The sequence below is a fragment of the Anas platyrhynchos genome, chromosome 4 (genome assembly GCF_047663525.1).
Source record: "Anas platyrhynchos isolate ZD024472 breed Pekin duck chromosome 4, IASCAAS_PekinDuck_T2T, whole genome shotgun sequence".
Lineage (NCBI taxonomy): Eukaryota > Metazoa > Chordata > Aves > Anseriformes > Anatidae > Anas > Anas platyrhynchos.
The window spans coordinates 70,037,499-70,055,357 of NC_092590.1; the positions used below are offsets into that span (position 1 = coordinate 70,037,499).

At 38.7% G+C, this 17,859-nt stretch overlaps 1 protein-coding gene across 5 annotated transcripts in view; it reads right to left on the reverse strand.

Annotated features, from left to right (window-relative positions):
- The window catches only part of DOK7 (docking protein 7), a 65,924-nt gene that overhangs the window by 46,223 nt on the left and 1,842 nt on the right, over positions 1 to 17,859 (reverse strand). For 3 of the 5 annotated variants that reach the window (XM_027455599.3, XM_072037805.1, XM_027455603.3), the window contains exons 3-5: positions 16,530 to 16,775; positions 12,466 to 12,666; positions 3,787 to 3,906 (exon numbers count right to left, since the gene is read on the reverse strand). In XM_027455599.3, the coding sequence (XP_027311400.2) occupies positions 3,787 to 3,906; positions 12,466 to 12,666; positions 16,530 to 16,775 (567 nt within the window). Of the gene's footprint in view, positions 1 to 3,786; positions 3,907 to 12,465; positions 12,667 to 16,529; positions 16,776 to 17,859 lie in introns of those variants that run through there. The other 2 variants (XM_027455600.3, XM_021270001.4) reach the window with 2 other exon arrangements.

Here is a 17,859-nt window from a genome sequence, read left to right on the forward strand (position 1 = left end):
CCCCTCACCTTCATGCTAACATCTCCACACCCTGTAAGATGTCTGGAGGAATGCAAAGATGTCCTAAAAGTTTGAGGAGGATCCACTTGGTACAGATAACTGCAGAAGGCAGCCACAGAGCTGTCTTGCAATGGTCAAAGGTGTATCAAGCTTCGACAAAAAAAAAGAGCATCAGATAGATCCTCAGCAAGCAGCACTGCACATTCTCCAGTCAGTCACAAAGCATCCTGAAAAAGCTTCCAAAATTAAAAGAGAGCATCAAGACTATCAACATTACACTTGGAGTCTCTCCAGCCTGCAAGACTAGGCTGTCCCTTAGCCTTAGCCAGGTTTACAGGGTAAAGATCTGTCCCATGCAACAAAGAAGGATATCACCAGTAGATTGTTGTCCCTTTGCTGTGTTCATCTTTGGAATTCAAGATGACTCTTGTTAGTGAAAAGAAGGAATTCAACACACACCTGATAAGCAAACAGTTCTCAGATAACATGCGTGAAAATTCAGTATAGATTACAAACCATGCCATCAGTGACTCAGTACTTTGTCAATACCTAGATTTCTGTCAAGACAAGAACAAAAAATTCTCTGGCCTGTTTTACTAAATATCCTCTCAAGGAAAAAAAAAAAAAAAAAAAAAGGACTGTGCATGTAGCCAATTACAGCAATTATATCAGCTAGCAGCTGGGGAAAAATAAGCAGTCCAAAGACCTCCTGTCACTCAATTAAGTCCTTTATTAAAATATTACACTGCCTAAAACCATCTACAGATACATACACTATCTTTGGATTTCCACTCAATGTCATGTCTTAAAATGTGAGACCTGGTTACACAGCCTTTAACAAATCAACTGCATTTTGGTATGCTTCTTCTAAATTGATGGGCTTCCAAAATAAGCACTATACAGTGGTAAACTGTAAAAGAGCTAACGTTCTTTTCATTTTCTATTTTATTTTGTATGTACACACAACAGAATTATTTTTATCATGATAATATTCCTATTCACTTGCCATGCATTTCAAAAAAAAATAAAAAATAGAAAATTACAGAGCAATTCAGGTTGGAAGGGATCAAAAGAGTTCTCAGTCCAACCTGCTGCTCAAAGCAAGGTCAGTTATGAAATGTCAGACCAGATTTTGCGACTTGCTATAGTGTCAGTCAAGTTTATGAGTTCCACTCCACAACATTTTCACTTACTATATATTTTACAGATGACATACATACACACAATAATCAAATGCATCTATATAAGAATACCAAGCTTTTAAAGAAATAGGGTGTATTTTTTAAAATTGCAATCCCAAAATGAAGATGTGAATATAGTACTTGATCAAATTTCCTTTGTACATGCATATCTTTATATACTTTAGTGCTCCATTTAACAACAGTTAAATGAGGTGTTTGTACATAAGGAGCCACTGGTGTCATTCATTACCCTTTTCATATGGCAGACTAAGCAAATGCTGACTGTATAATTATATATGTCAGGCATGTATTGGAACCCCAAGAACCCTGCCAATATGGCTTTTTTTTTACACCACGTTTTTTCAACATAAGATTGGTTTTGTGTCTTTGCCTTTCTTGGGAATCCCTAATAGTTATTCAAGCGTATTTCATGTTTAAATTGGAGAGGTACAGCCAAAAGCAAGAAGCTGGCAAACTGTGGAAAAAGCTGCTACAAAAAGTGTGCTAAAAAGCTTTTAAGCAAAATAAATTATAGAAAAACAGAACATTGCATATATAAAGCACAGTCAAGGGTGTGCAGCACTTTGCGCTGCAGTAAATATGAATAATATTGATGTTTTTTGGTAAAATTCTCAGTTTGTGGATTTTTATCTAGTTATCTGAGGTGTGCAGATGACTCATTTATTTACCATATCCCTTTCAAAAGGTTGCATGCATTCCAGTACTCTTACCAGATACAGTATGCAGCTGGTAGAGACTTGACCTTTTCAAGCAATACAGCAGGTTTTGTGCAGTAGCATACTTGATAAGTGAGGTTATTTTATAGATGAATCACTAGTATCGTATATGTGTATGTGAATTGAACAGGTCTGTGTAAGCTTCTGAATGGTACAATAAATGGAGGAGAACATGAAAAATAAAAAGTTTCTACGAAGGAGAAGGTATAACATGGGTAACAAAAAATGGAAGAGACAAGGTTAGAGATACCGGAAAATAACAGTTGGACCAAAGTAGCTTTGAAAGGGGCCACAAAGGAGTAGGCAAGAACATGAGCACAGTTCCCTACAGAACGCTGGTCTTATCTTGACCAAGGAAACAAACTGAAATCCAGTGGCTGACTACATCTCAGTGGCAGGTCCATCAAGCCAAGAAGACAAATGAAACAGACCCCAAAAAAGAGGTTGCACAAATCACCAACTCATCCTCAAGATTTTCCACATCCATTGGATGTGCTCACTGAGATCAGAACACTTGAAGGAGGGAAAGGAAAAAAAAAATAGTAATGATAAATTAAATAAATTAATAAATTAAATATAATAAAATAATAAATAATAAAAATAATAAATTAAATAAATTAAAAAATTAAAAAATAGTAATAATAAATTTAAATGAAAAAGTCATTGTAAGCATAACTTTTCTGGATATCCATTTTTGTAAAATGAAAGATTTAGGGAAAGTTTTAGAAATACAGAAAATATGCATTCGATGGCAAAGCTTTAAGTATCAGCACTGTTTTAGGGGGAGTGAAGTGGGTTGATTGTTTTTTTGGTGGTTGTGGTTTGTTTATTAATCACTCCTCTTAGTTCAATGTAAACACACATCATCATATAAGAAGAACGAGGTCTCATTGCCTACTATGCCACTTGGTTGTTTAACGTACCTTGCTGTTACAATAATGGGAAGAAGAGAAAATCAACCTTGTGGCTACTTTGTTTACCTTAACTAACTTTTTGCAGTTTATTTTCACAAGTTTCATATCCAAACCTAACATTTTCCATCATACTTCCTTCCTGAAATTGATTATCTTACAGTGATAAAACTTTGTAACACACCTATTAAATGTCTAACACTTAAACAGAAACTTTAAATATTTCCTATACATCCTGCCTTGTCCTTCACCATTCTTTCAGCCTATTCCCACTATATCACATTGCCAATACACAGATATTTTTCTGCAATCTTATTTCCACACATTTGCCCTGTTTGACAGGGTCAATCCAACTCAACACTGTATTTTTTTCATCTGCTGAAGTCAAAAGGCAACAGGGCTTACTGTGATTCTAATTTTCTTTCCAACCGTTACAGTACATGCAGCATTTACCATGAAATAAGAAAATTAATTTAATCCTTGCACATCAGAAAAAAAAAAAAAAGCTGCAAAACTGATAGAGGCCTGACAAAGCTTAAGGTTGGCAAGACTTTTCTAAGTGTTCGGGATGAACTCAAAATACCCCAGAAGTTAGTTTTCCAGGTTTCAGTTCATTAAACTATCAAAATAGTAATTCTGACATGGATCCAAGTTGCACTGTGCAAGTTTAAAACTAAAGGTTAGGAATCCTCACAACTCAAATTGCTATATTTTAGAACCTTTAAAAAAGAGAAGGCTAAAGATAGCAATATCAACAGAAATCTGAATGAGCCAGAGCAACAGGGTGAAACTGGGTACATTCAACTGATACATCTGTACTGTGACATTTCAGAATGAAAACCACTTTGCACTTTCTGCACCCTTAGTGTCTGCAAGCTGTTCTTACAATCAGAGCAGTAAGTGCTAGACATGGCAAGTTCCTACTTTGCTCGGTCACGCTGTACTTCCTATATTAACCTGGTAGGACTGGACGCAAACCAAAAGGGCCTTTCGTCGGGGAGATGCCACGGACGATACAGTCGAACAGAAAGCTGATCTGCTCCCCTTCAGCACAAGAAAGGAAAAAAACACCGGCCCCTGCAAGAAAGCACAACATAAATGCATGTTTTTGCACCTGGATACATCAGAAATATATTTAGCTGAAGCTATTTATAACATAGCAATCAAAATCATATAAAATGCAAGCCATGAAAAGAAATCAACAAGACATTCTGCAAACAGAAAATCGAAAATGGGTCAGCATACACAGTATGTCATGAAAATACACATAAATTCAACAGCTAACTAATCATTTAAGCTGATTTTCTGCAACGCAGACAGTTAGAGTAATGCCAAAACACAAACCATATGCTCTACAGCTGTCTGGGTCTTTTACTCTCAGTTACCCCTAGAATTCTGTAGATCCAATCTTAGCTATGTAAGTGTCAGAGATACTGAAAGTGTTAAAGCAAAATGAACCAGGTTAATTCTATTTTTACTCAATTATATCAAAGAATAGTGTTTTATACCCTATATTGATCAGGATTTTTTTATATTGCTGCATTATATTATAATTTTTTCTACTTGTTAGAACAGCCTAGACTAAGTCCTATGTGCCTATTATTAACAGAACGTAACACGACTCCACAGGTTGTCATCAGATCTTTACCCTTCGCTCTATTCTGATATTTTGCTTTCCATTCATTAAGAATAGCCCCAAGCAAAATTAGAATGAGAATCACTAAATAAACAAACAAGTTCTGAGCTGCATGATATATAGCTACGCGAACAAGACACGAGACTAAAAATGCTCCACAGAATATTTTGTTTGAGAACCGTCAGCCCAAATCGTACTCACATCAGAGAAAAGTGTAGCTTGCCTTCTTGATGATCTGAAAACATTAGGCAAAATACCCTCCACCCCAGTAAGCAGTTAAATTAGCATATAGATTTTTACAAAGTGCTGCCAGTTCACCAGAACTTAGCACATTAGAAAACCAGAAATCAAATCTTAGTCCTGCAAAGAATTTTACGCATTACTCTCATAGGGGCTTGGGTCATTAGTCTGGGTATAAGTTTGGCTTTGATATATTTCTCTAGCCTTTTCTGAGTTGCATGGATATTTTTGTCAATTTTACTTAAAGCAGCACCACCGGTTTTGACCAGAACACTTCCACCCCCACCACTTCCCACACATATCCCTAGTCCTATCCAAGAGGATCCACATTTCACTTGAGCAATGGATATGCTTTTGATTGCTTGACAAAGAGCTATTGGATTCAAATAAAGGTGAAAATAAAACATAGACCACAAAGTATTTTAGGAAATTAGATACAGCCAGCAAGGAGTAAAGGACTACTGCAGGCAAAAGCGATTTTTGGTTCACAATTGTGTCATTCCTAGTTTTTGTCACATCTGAGTCTCTGCCTGCTTTGCTTTAATCTGTTCAAGACTAGGATGCTAGCAGCATCTTCTAATTTGCTATATCACACCATCAGATATGTTACTCTCCAGATCTTACTGATCAACACTTTCCTAGTTGAAAGAAAGAAATCCTGCTCCTGGTCCGGTTTATTTGATTTGGCAAACTGCTATAAACACAACTGGAATTAGAATTCATCTGCTGGTACTCATTCAGTCATACTAGAGAATTGGCTTGCCAACATTTCCAGAGTATAAGGTCTGAAACATTACTTGAGACTCAAGTTAGACAAATATTAAAACATTAAGCTATGTTTAAGCAACTGAATTAAGACTGACACACACACTAGCTCAAGAAATATAAGCTACTTTACATTTTTGATACGTTTTTTTTTGGTTTGTTTGTTTTGTTTTGTTTTTTAAAAGCTATTTGTCCTGCACTTTCTCATAGCGCATATACACACAATGGCTTCAGTATCAAAAACCATCTAGGAGATTACAACACTATCCATGCAGTCTGACAGGTATGAAAGTTTCAGGTGGTGACTCACACACAGTTTTGTCTCATTTCCCCCTCTTCTAGAGATGACCAAGAATCAGAGAATTCTGTATTAGAAAGAGTTGGGTGCAAAGTATGCATTCAGAAACTTGAAATTCAGCTCGTGATCTGAGCTCCTTCCCCCATTGAGTAAAAATCAGTTTGCCTCACCTTAAAGGGTATGACTCTTCTCCTGTGAATCACATCAACGCCAATGGACATGCCTTTCTTGAGGAAGTGAGGTGACACAAGGCTTTGCTAAACATGACCTTCTCATCCCATTCACAATAAGCAGCCAGGGTATGGAGACAACATAACAGAGGACGTTCATACCTAAAGCACGGTGATGGACTATGTGGCCTAATATCTCAGAAGAATCCTACACATCCATGTTACCACTCAGGAAAAGAAGATAGCTCCAATATTTCTGCACATAAAGATTTCATCTGGACTGCTTGTTCTTGTATCACTATTGTTAAGAAGAGTGCTTCTTAAACTCCTGGGAGGCTCTACAAGCCTGTAACTTTAAACAAAAAAGTAAATGTGTGCATAAATTTACTTCTGTATGAATTGGCTACTCAATTCAAGGCATAATTTCTGTGGAGAACTAATACACATTTGGAAATTCCAAAAACAAATATGAATGCCTTTATATAAGTTGTGCAAGCAGTGTATACACATGCCTAGCCCAGGGGTTCAAATCCAATATATGCACATATCCGTCATTTCTTTATAGATTTCATTATTCACTTGATCACCATAACTGCTGATCAACTTGCACGAGATACGTTTTACTTCTTGTTTTGTTAGACAGAACTAGAAGGGAAGAAGCTAAGGAGTCCTTGCAAAATACATCAGGTGAGATGAATGACTAGGTAAGGTCCAAAGAAGTTATGTTTTGAAAACATACATAAAAGCCAGCCATTACATTTGTTCTCCACTTTCTTGTGAAAGTTGTGAAATTCACTACTAGAAATTACACATCTCAGCCATGTGCTGGAACAGATTTGGTTCACAAGCATTTGGAAGCTGAGGAATATGTGGTATGCATCACTGTAATGCCATGCAGCTGTTTGCTAGACTGAAGAGCACTCTCTCCCTTTCCCCCCCCTTCCTCCCTCGGGTAAGAGACTCAGTGAAAGAAGTTGCTTGAATTCACTAAGTAAAGAGTTTCCTACCACGTTATGCTATTTTGTACCACAATTATTATGCATTTTGTACCTTTGAATGGGTACAGGCAGGGGACAAGATGCAAGAACATCTGGCCATGGCAATCAAAGGTTCTTAACTATGCCAGGTATCAAGACAGACACTTCTAAAGAAAAAAAGAAATATTAATATCATGCACAAAAATATAGTAGGACCCTTTTCAAAATACTTTGTAATTTTGGTGGCCGGCAGCCAAAGATTAATTCATACTAAAAAAACAGGTACACTGGAGAGCTACTGACTAGCTGCTGTATTTTACAGGGAAGACAGCTGGGCTTACTTAGCCTAGCAAAAGAGACACAGAGCATAAATAAAGGCTCTAAAGATGTCCTAAGAGGTAAGCATCAGAGAGAACGAGAACATGATGCTAAAGAACAATGACAGTACAACAATATTGGATATAAGAACAAAAAATTAGGCTGGAAAAATTTTAAAAAGAATTTATAAGACCATGGATATAAATGGATCTACAAGACTCAAGACCACTGTCTAGCCTAATGCACACTTTTACACATTTTAAAGGATTAGAGAGTCACAACAATGCCAGTGTTCAAAACAGCAATGGACTTTCAGAAACAGTCAGCAGCCACTCAGAAATCACATTATTTGGGTATGCCTCACCACAACTTCAAACACCATTTTAATTAAGTGTATATCAAGAAATGCAGAATACCTCCCTGAAACCAGAAAAGTTTCCCTTGAAAGATAAGGTATCTTATTTGTTCCTTTTTTTCACCTGCAACATTTTGACTCAATTTCTGGGGAATACTCCCAATTTACAGTAGTGTAAAAAAAAAGAAAAAAAAAAAAAAAACACTCACAGAATATTCCATTCTTTAAAAGCAGCACCCAGAAATTAGGGTAAGATTAAAGGGTAGAGGGAGGCTGGGGGGAAAACTTCAGCATAACATAGGTAATTTAGTGCTTCAAGCTCCTGGAGCAAATCCATCACCAATAGCTTCACATTTGCATCATCCATCCACATTTCATACCAGACATTCTTTACACAGCTGGTATCCTGGCCTATGAAGCGAACCATTTAGGTTTTCTGCAATGCGGAAATAAGATACAGCCGCAATCAATAAGCCCAAATCAGCTGAAATTCTTGGAGCACAGCAACTGTATCAAATCCAAAACTACTTACAGAAGATATGCCACAATTTAACTAAATAATGTAAATGGAGAGCTATTTATATATCCTATTAATTTGGGGCTTTCTTACACAACCAAGCTTTAAGTTTGGGAGCAGCGACCAGAATACAGGATCCATCCCTGTAGCTGTGCTCCCAGTTGCAAGGATACAGAGGCATACTGCACTTTTCTCTTCTAATCCCAGGGAGACACCTTCCAGGCCCCATACTGAGCCTAGACCCTTCTTTCTGCAAGCACCAGTTGCTCCTCAGCAGGAAGAAACCAAATATTTGAAGCCCTGAAGGAAACCAGAAACTGAGGCTTCCCACTCCATAGTAGTATGGTGACCAGAAGAGACACGCAGAGCAACACAACCACCACCACTTCAACTTTTCTAGAGATGTTTCACTATCCTCTCCAGTAAGGCAACCGAGAGAGAAGAAAAAAATTAAAAAATAAAATAAAAAAAAAGAAGATTCCATGTTTGTTTGGTTATTATCATTTTAATGCTCACCTAGGGACCCAGAACATCTTCACTCCCACCTCCTAGAATCAGTCCGCAGGAGCAGAATTTAGCCTGTTCATTGACCCTGAATCTACTTGGAAGTATCCCAAGGTACGCAGTCCTGGAGAGAAGATGGATCCAGGAGAGCTGACTGAGCAACTAGAAGGGTGTCTACAAGTGTATTAGCAGAAAAGGGAAAATGAGGCCAGGCTTCAGCCTACTGCTGAATGGGGTGGTGGACCCGATGACAAAGGACATGAAAAAGACTAAAATGTTCAACGTAAGTAAAGTAAATGAAAGTCCCTGTATGTTAGTAATGCTGTAATATGTGCTTGCATTTGCTACCTAATCCAATAAGAAGACTGAAACAGTTATTCCCTAGATGCTGTAATGAAAATGAAATACAAACTGAAGGTCATCTATATTCACATTTTTGGTATCACAAACACGGTTCATATTACTTACTCCTCTAACTTTATTTGGAGAAATACACATCTTTAACAACATCACATAGAATTATAGGGTGATATACTATTAATCTAATATATTCCATTCCAGTTATAAATACAGATTATAACAGTACATGGTCAATAACACAGACCCACTCAATTTCATTACAAAAAACTCAAAGAAAGAGAAAAGTTGTTTGTTTGGTTTTTAAACTGAGATAGATCCTATCAAAATGTACCTTCTTCCTTTATGCTAATATCAAGTGCCGTATTGCTGAATACTCAGAATTGAGTTGTCATCAAAACAGTTACTGTGGAGATGCTATACTCAGATTTCTGGACACAGGCAACCCTCCAACAGCAAATATAAAACAAACACATGATTTGGGTAAGCTGTACAACCAAGGAGCACGTATTGCTTGCCTCAAAGCAAGGCTCTAGAGGACCTCCTAGAAAGCTGTTATAGATATACCTGCAAGCAAACAAGAGTCCAGCAGGCCGGAGAGTGGCTCAGCCATCTAACTTTTTGTTACTTACCTCCTGCAGACCGCCTTCTTTGCGGTATCAGTGGTACCCACATCCTCAGGGAATCTTGGCAGGGAACAAGGTCTTGTACTAGAGGCACTTGCTTACTCATCCACCACTCCTGACAGCACTGTTCATAAACCCAGCCTCACCCCGTGCACATCCTTGCAGCCCTGTTGCATGCTGAGGTGGTCTGACTGTACCAGCAAACACCATGGCAGCAATTTCCTGACTAGTTGCAAGGTAACCAGCACACATAAGCGTGCAAATAGCGAACCACACATTTCACAAATTTGGTTCAGGCAGATGGTAAAGAGAAACACTGCCACACAGGATAGGTGATAAATAAGTCAGCACATGCCATTTTGACCTGCAAATACCCCTTACTTTAACCCTTTCAAGAATGAAAGCCAGAACTGAAGTTGTATCCATTCATCAATGTTATAATAAAAATCACACATTGAGGAGAGGTAAATGTCTATTCTCTATAACCTATCACAATGTCCCTCTCAAACTGTGGTATATCTACACAGGGACTCTTCAGGAATGCGTGTGGCAAATTCTTTGTCAGTCAGTGATGAACAGTCCCTCTTGAAAAAGTATGAAAGAGAAAAAGCCAATTGTGGGGGGTTTATTCAGTTTGGGTTTTGTTTGTTTGTTTGTTTTAAAGGAGAACCCTAAGTCCCAACATCCATCATTGTTTTCTGCTAGTTATTTCTACTTTTGGATAGCCCTCAATATTATTTTGTCTTCTTCCATATTCTAATGAAAGTCTGCATAAAACATGTGTGGGATCCACAGGTACTCCATTTGCCATCAATTATGCACTCCAAAAATTAAGCCATTAATTGAAGCCCTTATTAGTAAGAAATTAATGTCTTCTTTCTCTGAGGCACCTACTTTAGGATTTAAGGGAAAAATTGAATTTAACGTATCACAGAAGGTACTGCTCTACCTTCTACTCACTAAAAATTACAGATGCTCTTCTTCCCTAGAGAGCCTCAGGACTACAAATTACCCTTGTTAAGTTTTATATTCTCTCATTGGAGGAATTACATAAATTACACAGATTATCCAAGTTACCAATCCATTGCTAATCTTACTTAAAGATTGCTTAGCATTTTTTTTCAGCTGCCTATACTTTTAAATATGTTTTCCACAGTTAAATGATCTTAAATTTTATTAGTTCAAAACCTACTACTCTAAAAAGTACAGCAGTGTAAAAAAAATATATATTTAAAAAAAAAAAAACACTATTTCAGTTTTGGAAAGTTCTTCCCATAAGCGTTCTGAATGCTTAGTTGAAGATTTTCTATTTTCAGTTAAGAATTCAAAAAGCAGACCCAAATTAAGTCTGCACAGAAGTGCACACATTTAAATGCGAGCTAGAGTTCTAGTAAAATGGTACTTGCATACAGAGATGCAAATGCTTTATTCTGCCTGGAAGAAAGCCTGTTCAAACCAAAACTGCAGGTGTTGGCAGATGTACACTAATTGCAGTTGACACAGGCTAAACTTGAATCTGCAGAATCACAAAAGAGAGGAAAAAGGTGACTGTGCTGACTTCCCCTTACACTTTATAACCAGTCATCTAGCTGACAGTCTGAACCATGCCACTGGGAAACAAGACACTTGTGTTCCTGTTCCCACACCTTTTAACTGAAACACAATAACCTTAACAAAAAACAGATTTGTTTCCCTACCGGCTGTACCTACAACGCATTCCTTCAGACACTGGAAATCCCTCTTCAACCCCAACATCTACATTAGGCAGAGAAAGAGTTGAAGTAGAGTCTTCTGCATTACAAGAAAGTGTCCGAAATCAGAAATCAGGGTATGACCGTTGAGTCCATACTAACCACCTCTGTAACTCAGCTCTGTGTTTTTCAACAAAGCAAATAACTCTCACTATTGTAAAGTGGACACAACTATTCCTCTTTCCTACATAAATTTTGCTAGAAGTACCACAAAATAATATTTTTGGATTTCAATCAACTTGGAAACTTTATGTGTTTTTTTTTATTATTATTATTTTAATAATTGAAGAAATCAGTTATTTTCACATTGTATTATGCAAAAGCCACACAACTTCACATCCAATTTGGAAATATGCACATCCATTTGCACTCAATCATCAGTATAGCACAGCTTCAAATTCTGCTTTTGAAGTTAAAATCTGAGGTTTTCAACTGACGTGTATGGTATATCTACTGCATTAATCATCTTTTCCTTTCAGCTCTTTTGTTTGTTTGTTTGCATTTTATCTGAAGTGGTAATGTGAAAAGTCCCAAACAAGACATTAGAACAAGAGATTTCCCTCCATCTTCAGCTTACTTGCTTTCATTTTGACCCCATGAATCCTACGGTCCCCTAGAGTGACAAAGCTGCTAACAAGCAGAAGTTTCTAACTTTTACGAACTACTCCTCTACTGGATTTAGGTATTAGCATTTACAGAAGCGCCTTGATTCTGCAGGTAACCTCAAAGCTTCAGCATCACTTTCCCTCTGCAGGCAACAGAATCAATTATAATTTAATAATCTCAACATTACACCATTTTGCCTAATCTCTTGGGTGACCAGGTCTTAAAATTTCACTACTTTATTCTTGCTCTGAGTCTACCAGCAACAACTGACAAAACATCTTCTGGAGAGCCACACAGCAATGTTCAGCCACAACTCCACATGGTCACATTTCTACTGAACACCAGGGTTGAGGCCAGCAGAAACCTACTTACTAGAACGGAACCTCTGACATGAAGCTGACTGTATGACAAAGCTACACAGCTGGTGCCACAAACTCCACATTGACAAAATAAGCATTTGCATTTCCACAAAAAGGCTGCGAACAACGTTTAGAAGACAGGGCCATTTGTACTTACAGAAGCCGCACCTGGTACCCCCTTCAAAGATGAATCCATTTGGGACAGCTCCGTATCGGCGCAGGTCTGAGAGTTTCCATTGCCCCATGACGCTAGGAGGGAGGTCTTTGGCAAGGACGAGGATGTCATTGCAGAAGTGCAGGGTAGCAGGCCCACTCTCGAGTTTAGTGCCAGGTGCTACAAAAACTTGAAATCTATGAACTATCAAATAAGGAAGAAAAAAATCACTACAGAAAATATAAGTAAGGTACTGTGATTTATGTAACAAGTCATTCTGTTCAGCTGTAGACTGACCCCTGCCCACACCACCAGCCTCTCGCACAGGGATTCTAGGTAGAGCCTGAAGCTATAAGCTCATTATTCTATGTTATGTCAATTTAGTATAAGAAAACATATGTTGGCTTAATACTACAAAAGATTAAGCTGTAATGCTTCAACTTAATGCTGCATTAATTTATCCAAAGTCTAACAGAATAATCCCTACCTCAAATTAGTTATCCAGCCCATGCTTAAATCACACCTCTTCCATCAGTACAGGGATTTCTTTCTGTCTCCTCCTCCAAATGGCCCATGCCTAGCCTTTCCAACTTGTGTGCACACAGACACATAACACAGTGTCTGAAGAGACCAAAAGTCAAGGCTCAAAGAAGCAGCAAGTTCTAACCACAGCTCTGTCACTGATTCATTTGCAATCTTTAATAATCTGCTTTAATCCTTTCTGCACTTTGCCTTCCCCAGCAGGCAGTAAAAGGGGGAAGTCACTTTTTCCCACCTTTGTGAACCTTTTGCAAGTTGGTGATGGCAGATGCCTGGATATTTCAAGTGATTAGAAAATTAAGTGATTCATAAGTAATGCACACTCTTAGAAGACAGTTAATTCTTCATGTTTCACTGTCTAAACTCCAGCAGAGTAGGAGAAAAGGTCAGACACTTATCTCATTCAGTTTACAAACCTCAGGTTCAAATCCCAGCTCCTGTGTCCCCTACACTGCAAGGGTCCTTACCTACAGCAGCAGCTGTTCTAGGCTGGTCTCCCATCTTCTCCAGAGTTGTTGCATTTTGAATAGTAAGCTATTGGGAGCACTTCAAAGGCTCAAATCTCACAGTGGAGACTCAAAGGGAATTATTTCAGCAAGCAAACAATTATCAAACAATAGTTTTGACCACTACTCCCCCAGTTTCTTTCACTTTGTGATCAGACACACACACGCACACAAAACAAAAAAAAAAAAAAGTCTTGACACAGAAAAGCATCTGAATTGTTACATTTCCAGTCATATTTTCAGTAGAGCATTTATCAGGAATCACAAAGATTTAGATTGTGGTTATTCATCAAAGATCATGCAAACAGCTTCACTGCTATGACATCTAGAGGGTAATTTCCAAGTAGTCTGGTTTCTTCCCTGCCTCTTGACTGTTTCTTCAAGCATCATGAATTTCATCCAGGTCTGAGCCTTGCTTCTCATCTAAATAGTTGCTATATTCTTAGTTACCGTCTTAGTTGTAGGTCAGCTCCTCATCCATGACATACATTTGCTAAATTCCCTAAGGCTCCAGCAGAATTAGCCACAAAGTCATTTGAGTGAAATGTGCAAGGAGCCAGAGATAGATCTAACTAACCACAGCTCTCCTTACAGCTTTGCCAGTGGTACTGCTGAGGAGCAAGTCAATAATCACACAATGTCCCCTTTTGGGCACACAGTTATGTTACACAACCTATCTAAACATAAAATATGAAAGAGACACCAAAACCACCTTGATGACTGATGTTCAATAAGTAATCTTTAATATAATTTGGACACCACTGCACAGTTAACTTCAGAGGTACTACACCAGCAATTAAAGCATAAGAGCAGAAGCATCAGCATCCTTTCTGCCTCATAAAGGAAGAATGGACCATGATCAGACACGACCAGTTACAAAGTACCATAGCTGCCAAAAACCAAGAACTGCAACTCAGTTTCTAGAGCACTGTTAGAAAGCAGCATACTCAATCTGAGCAAAGCCAAAGCAGAGGGCAAATCAAGTCTGGACATGAAGCTTTTTCCATATGCTTTCTTGGTAAACTGTAATTTTTTCAAAAATTCTCCTCAGCCATCTACAACTCCTGCTCTGGGATAAAAAAATCAACCATAAAATACCTAGCTCAATATGTCTATGAGCAGAAGCTAATACTAAGGTTTTCATTTCCTTTAGCTATTTTTTTTTCTCTTCACAGCTATTCAGTGGCTCACAGTATGCTAACTTTCTCAGAATGAGCTATAGACTTAAGCACTCTTCTCACACGTGGCTTACACCTCACTCACTTAATTCCTCTGTTTTCTCTAATGCTGGTTCTTATATTCCCTTGAGCTGTCCTACCAATCACATCCACCTGACATGAGAAAAACAGAGAAAACAATGGGAATTCCAGTGAACACTCCTTCCATTCTGTGATCCTCATTCAAGAACAGCATCAGCTCTTTTCATTTTTCCCCCCCCTCTTGCTTCCCAGACTCTGAGGTCATCTGTCCACAGTCTATTTTCAGCATCCAGCTACTTTACTTCCAAGGCACACAAAGGCATCCTTACTAGTCTTTAAGGAAAAAAAAAAAAAAAAAGAAAGAAAAAAAAACAGAACAAACAGTCGCCATCTTCTCTTTGTAGTCTGCACACTTTTCTCTTTCTGTCTACTCAAGCTAGATTCTGTTCTGTTTGACTTCTTTCACTTACCTGACCCAGCACAGGAAGATGGAACCCTGAACAAGTTTTCCATACCCTGGTCTTTCTCCTTCCCCTAAGTTTTTTGCAATTACATTCTACAAATTATTGTCTATTCAACCAATCATGTTTGCTCCCTTTGTCATTTCTGCACCGCTATCCCCATCTGTCCCTGCTCCAGGGCTACATGTGAAACAATACCTTCACCCAATAGGCTCTATTCATCCCCTCATTCAGAGCATTAAAAAACACTTCTGCATTTCCTTCTATCACAGTCATAACTCTCACACCCAGCTTGAGATCAAATATTCTCTCCATCCCAGAACTGCACCAGAGCAAGTTCATGAAAACTAGACCAACCTTGTCAAATGCAAACTCCCCTCATGTACACGTACAGCCTATGCTGTACAGAGACCCCAAAACTTGTAAATAAGTAGAACTAGTGCACAACACAGCTACATTGTCAACGTGCCCACTGCTGCAGCTATACCTGCCTATATTATTCAGGGACTCCCTCTAACTTTACGCGTGCAAGGCTTTATATCTGATAGTTCCAAGCATCCCTGTCTCTGATACTCTATATTTTATCAGTGTAAAATTCCCTGATCATCTTTGCAAAGCAATGAGTCTGTTACTACAACAGATGGCAAAGCATATGTAACAAACGATGATGACAGCTAATGAGCATCTCCCACACACCTACCCTCCTTTCCTAGTTATGACTTAAAAAATATAAGACAGCTACTATGGATTACCAATGTTATCACTCTTTATTCATCACTGTATATTTTAAGGCTGCTAACTATGAAAAAATAATAATAATAGGATGTATAAGAATGAAGATAACTGGGAAGACCATGCCTAACAACATTCTTTATTGAGAGATGTCTCTTCCTGCAAGGAGACACGAGCAGCAAAATAAAGGATCAGTAGCAGCACCTTTAGATAGGCTTGAGGGGAGCTCAGAAAACTGGGAATGAACTAGCCAAATTCTAATCAGGACTCTCTTTCTCTTAATTCGGACCCCCTCTGAATCCTGTCATCAAAATCCCAAAGTAAATTATATTACCAGAAGTAGAGCTCTGATCACTTCGCTTCAAAGCTACACACTTTCAGTACCAAAGTGAAAAATGAAGTTGAATGCTCTCTCGGTTAAACAATGGGACTGGGCACTACTGTAATCACAACCTGTCAGAAGAGTTTAAGATTTAAGGAGAAGCACAGTCTCTTCACTCAGATGAGCAAGTCTTCTCCTTAACTATACTTTTTTATTTGCATTTTGTCTCTGTTTTTCTTTGATTTTTTTCCTGGGGGGAGGGGGTGGGAGGGAGGAAGAGGGGGGAGTATGAAAAGACAAAGGTTACCTTCCCCCAGACTGTAGCGGATTCGTACATCCCACGCATACATTGTTTCCTTGTTCTCAAATCCCAGCATCACAACTTGAGAGAGGCAGATGATTGCAAGCGTGTGATTCAAGCCCTCATAGGAGAGCCCAGGATCCAAGCCACAGATGTCTTCTAAGGTCACGCTGCTCCTCTCCTTATGCCCTTTCGCTCGCTCAGATTTATCCTTGTACACCAGCATGAGCAAACAGTCTAAAAGAAGCAAAACTGTCAGAGATGATGAGGCAGAACAGAACACAACACACTTCTTAGTACTCTGCTTCAATACAAAAGTGCTTTAGACAATTACAAGGTCAGTCTGATCAGGTCAATGCAAGACGTGTTTCCTTCTCCCACCCCTGCCCAGGTAGTTTGCAGTCCTTGTTTTCAGGGAGTAGACACCAAAGGCATGTTTCAAGGGTAATCTGCAGGCTCAGAAAAAGGAAGGCAAGTAAAAAGTCTTCCCAATTGTTTTTACTTTACAAAAAGCCAGTGGTTTTTCATATAGTCTCCCAAGTCTGGACGGGACCCGCTCATTAATGCTGAACACTGGGAGTTATAGTATGACAGCTTTTCATGTTACGAACACCAAGGACTGAGAGGCTATTGTCAGCTATATTTCCATTAGAACATACTGAACCACAAATGAAATTCTTACAGTAGTTCACAGATTACTCAACTACTAAATGGTGAGCGGGCTGCACTGCCAGAGACTGTGTCAGCTCAGGTTTCCTAGTTAAATGTTACACAGTAGTCAATGCTAAATAATCATTATGTGCCACACCTTTATTTTTATTTTTTTTAATATTCACATGTGTCACCATTTGTTTTTAACCCCTTCCTAGAGGTGTTTATTACATAGCAACTGTGCAGTCAAAGAAAGTAATTCAAGCATCACGGTGCCCTGGGAAAAGCACATTCCACCAGCAAACCCAAAAGACAAGAAAAAATTGAGAGCCCTCTTCAACCTTTTGCAGGTGATAACAAAAGCATTCATCTTCCCCCAAGTCCCCTTCCTATTGCACAGCACTCAATTATAGCTAAAATTAACAGTAAATATCCAAGCTGCAGCATCCAGAGCTGCTGCTGACCTGCATACCACAAAGGAGGAAGCCCCCTGTGCACCATTTTATGAATGTTGGGGTGTGGTGCCCTGAGCCCTGGCAAGGTGCCCTGTGTTGCTCAGCTGGGCAAAAGCCTGGCAAATCTCCAAAGAGGTGAAAAATGACTGAAAGACTGAAGCGTCTGCTAACCCATGCGGAGCTCTGCGCACGCTTCCAATTGTTTTCTTGCACCTGTTAGCAAAAACAGC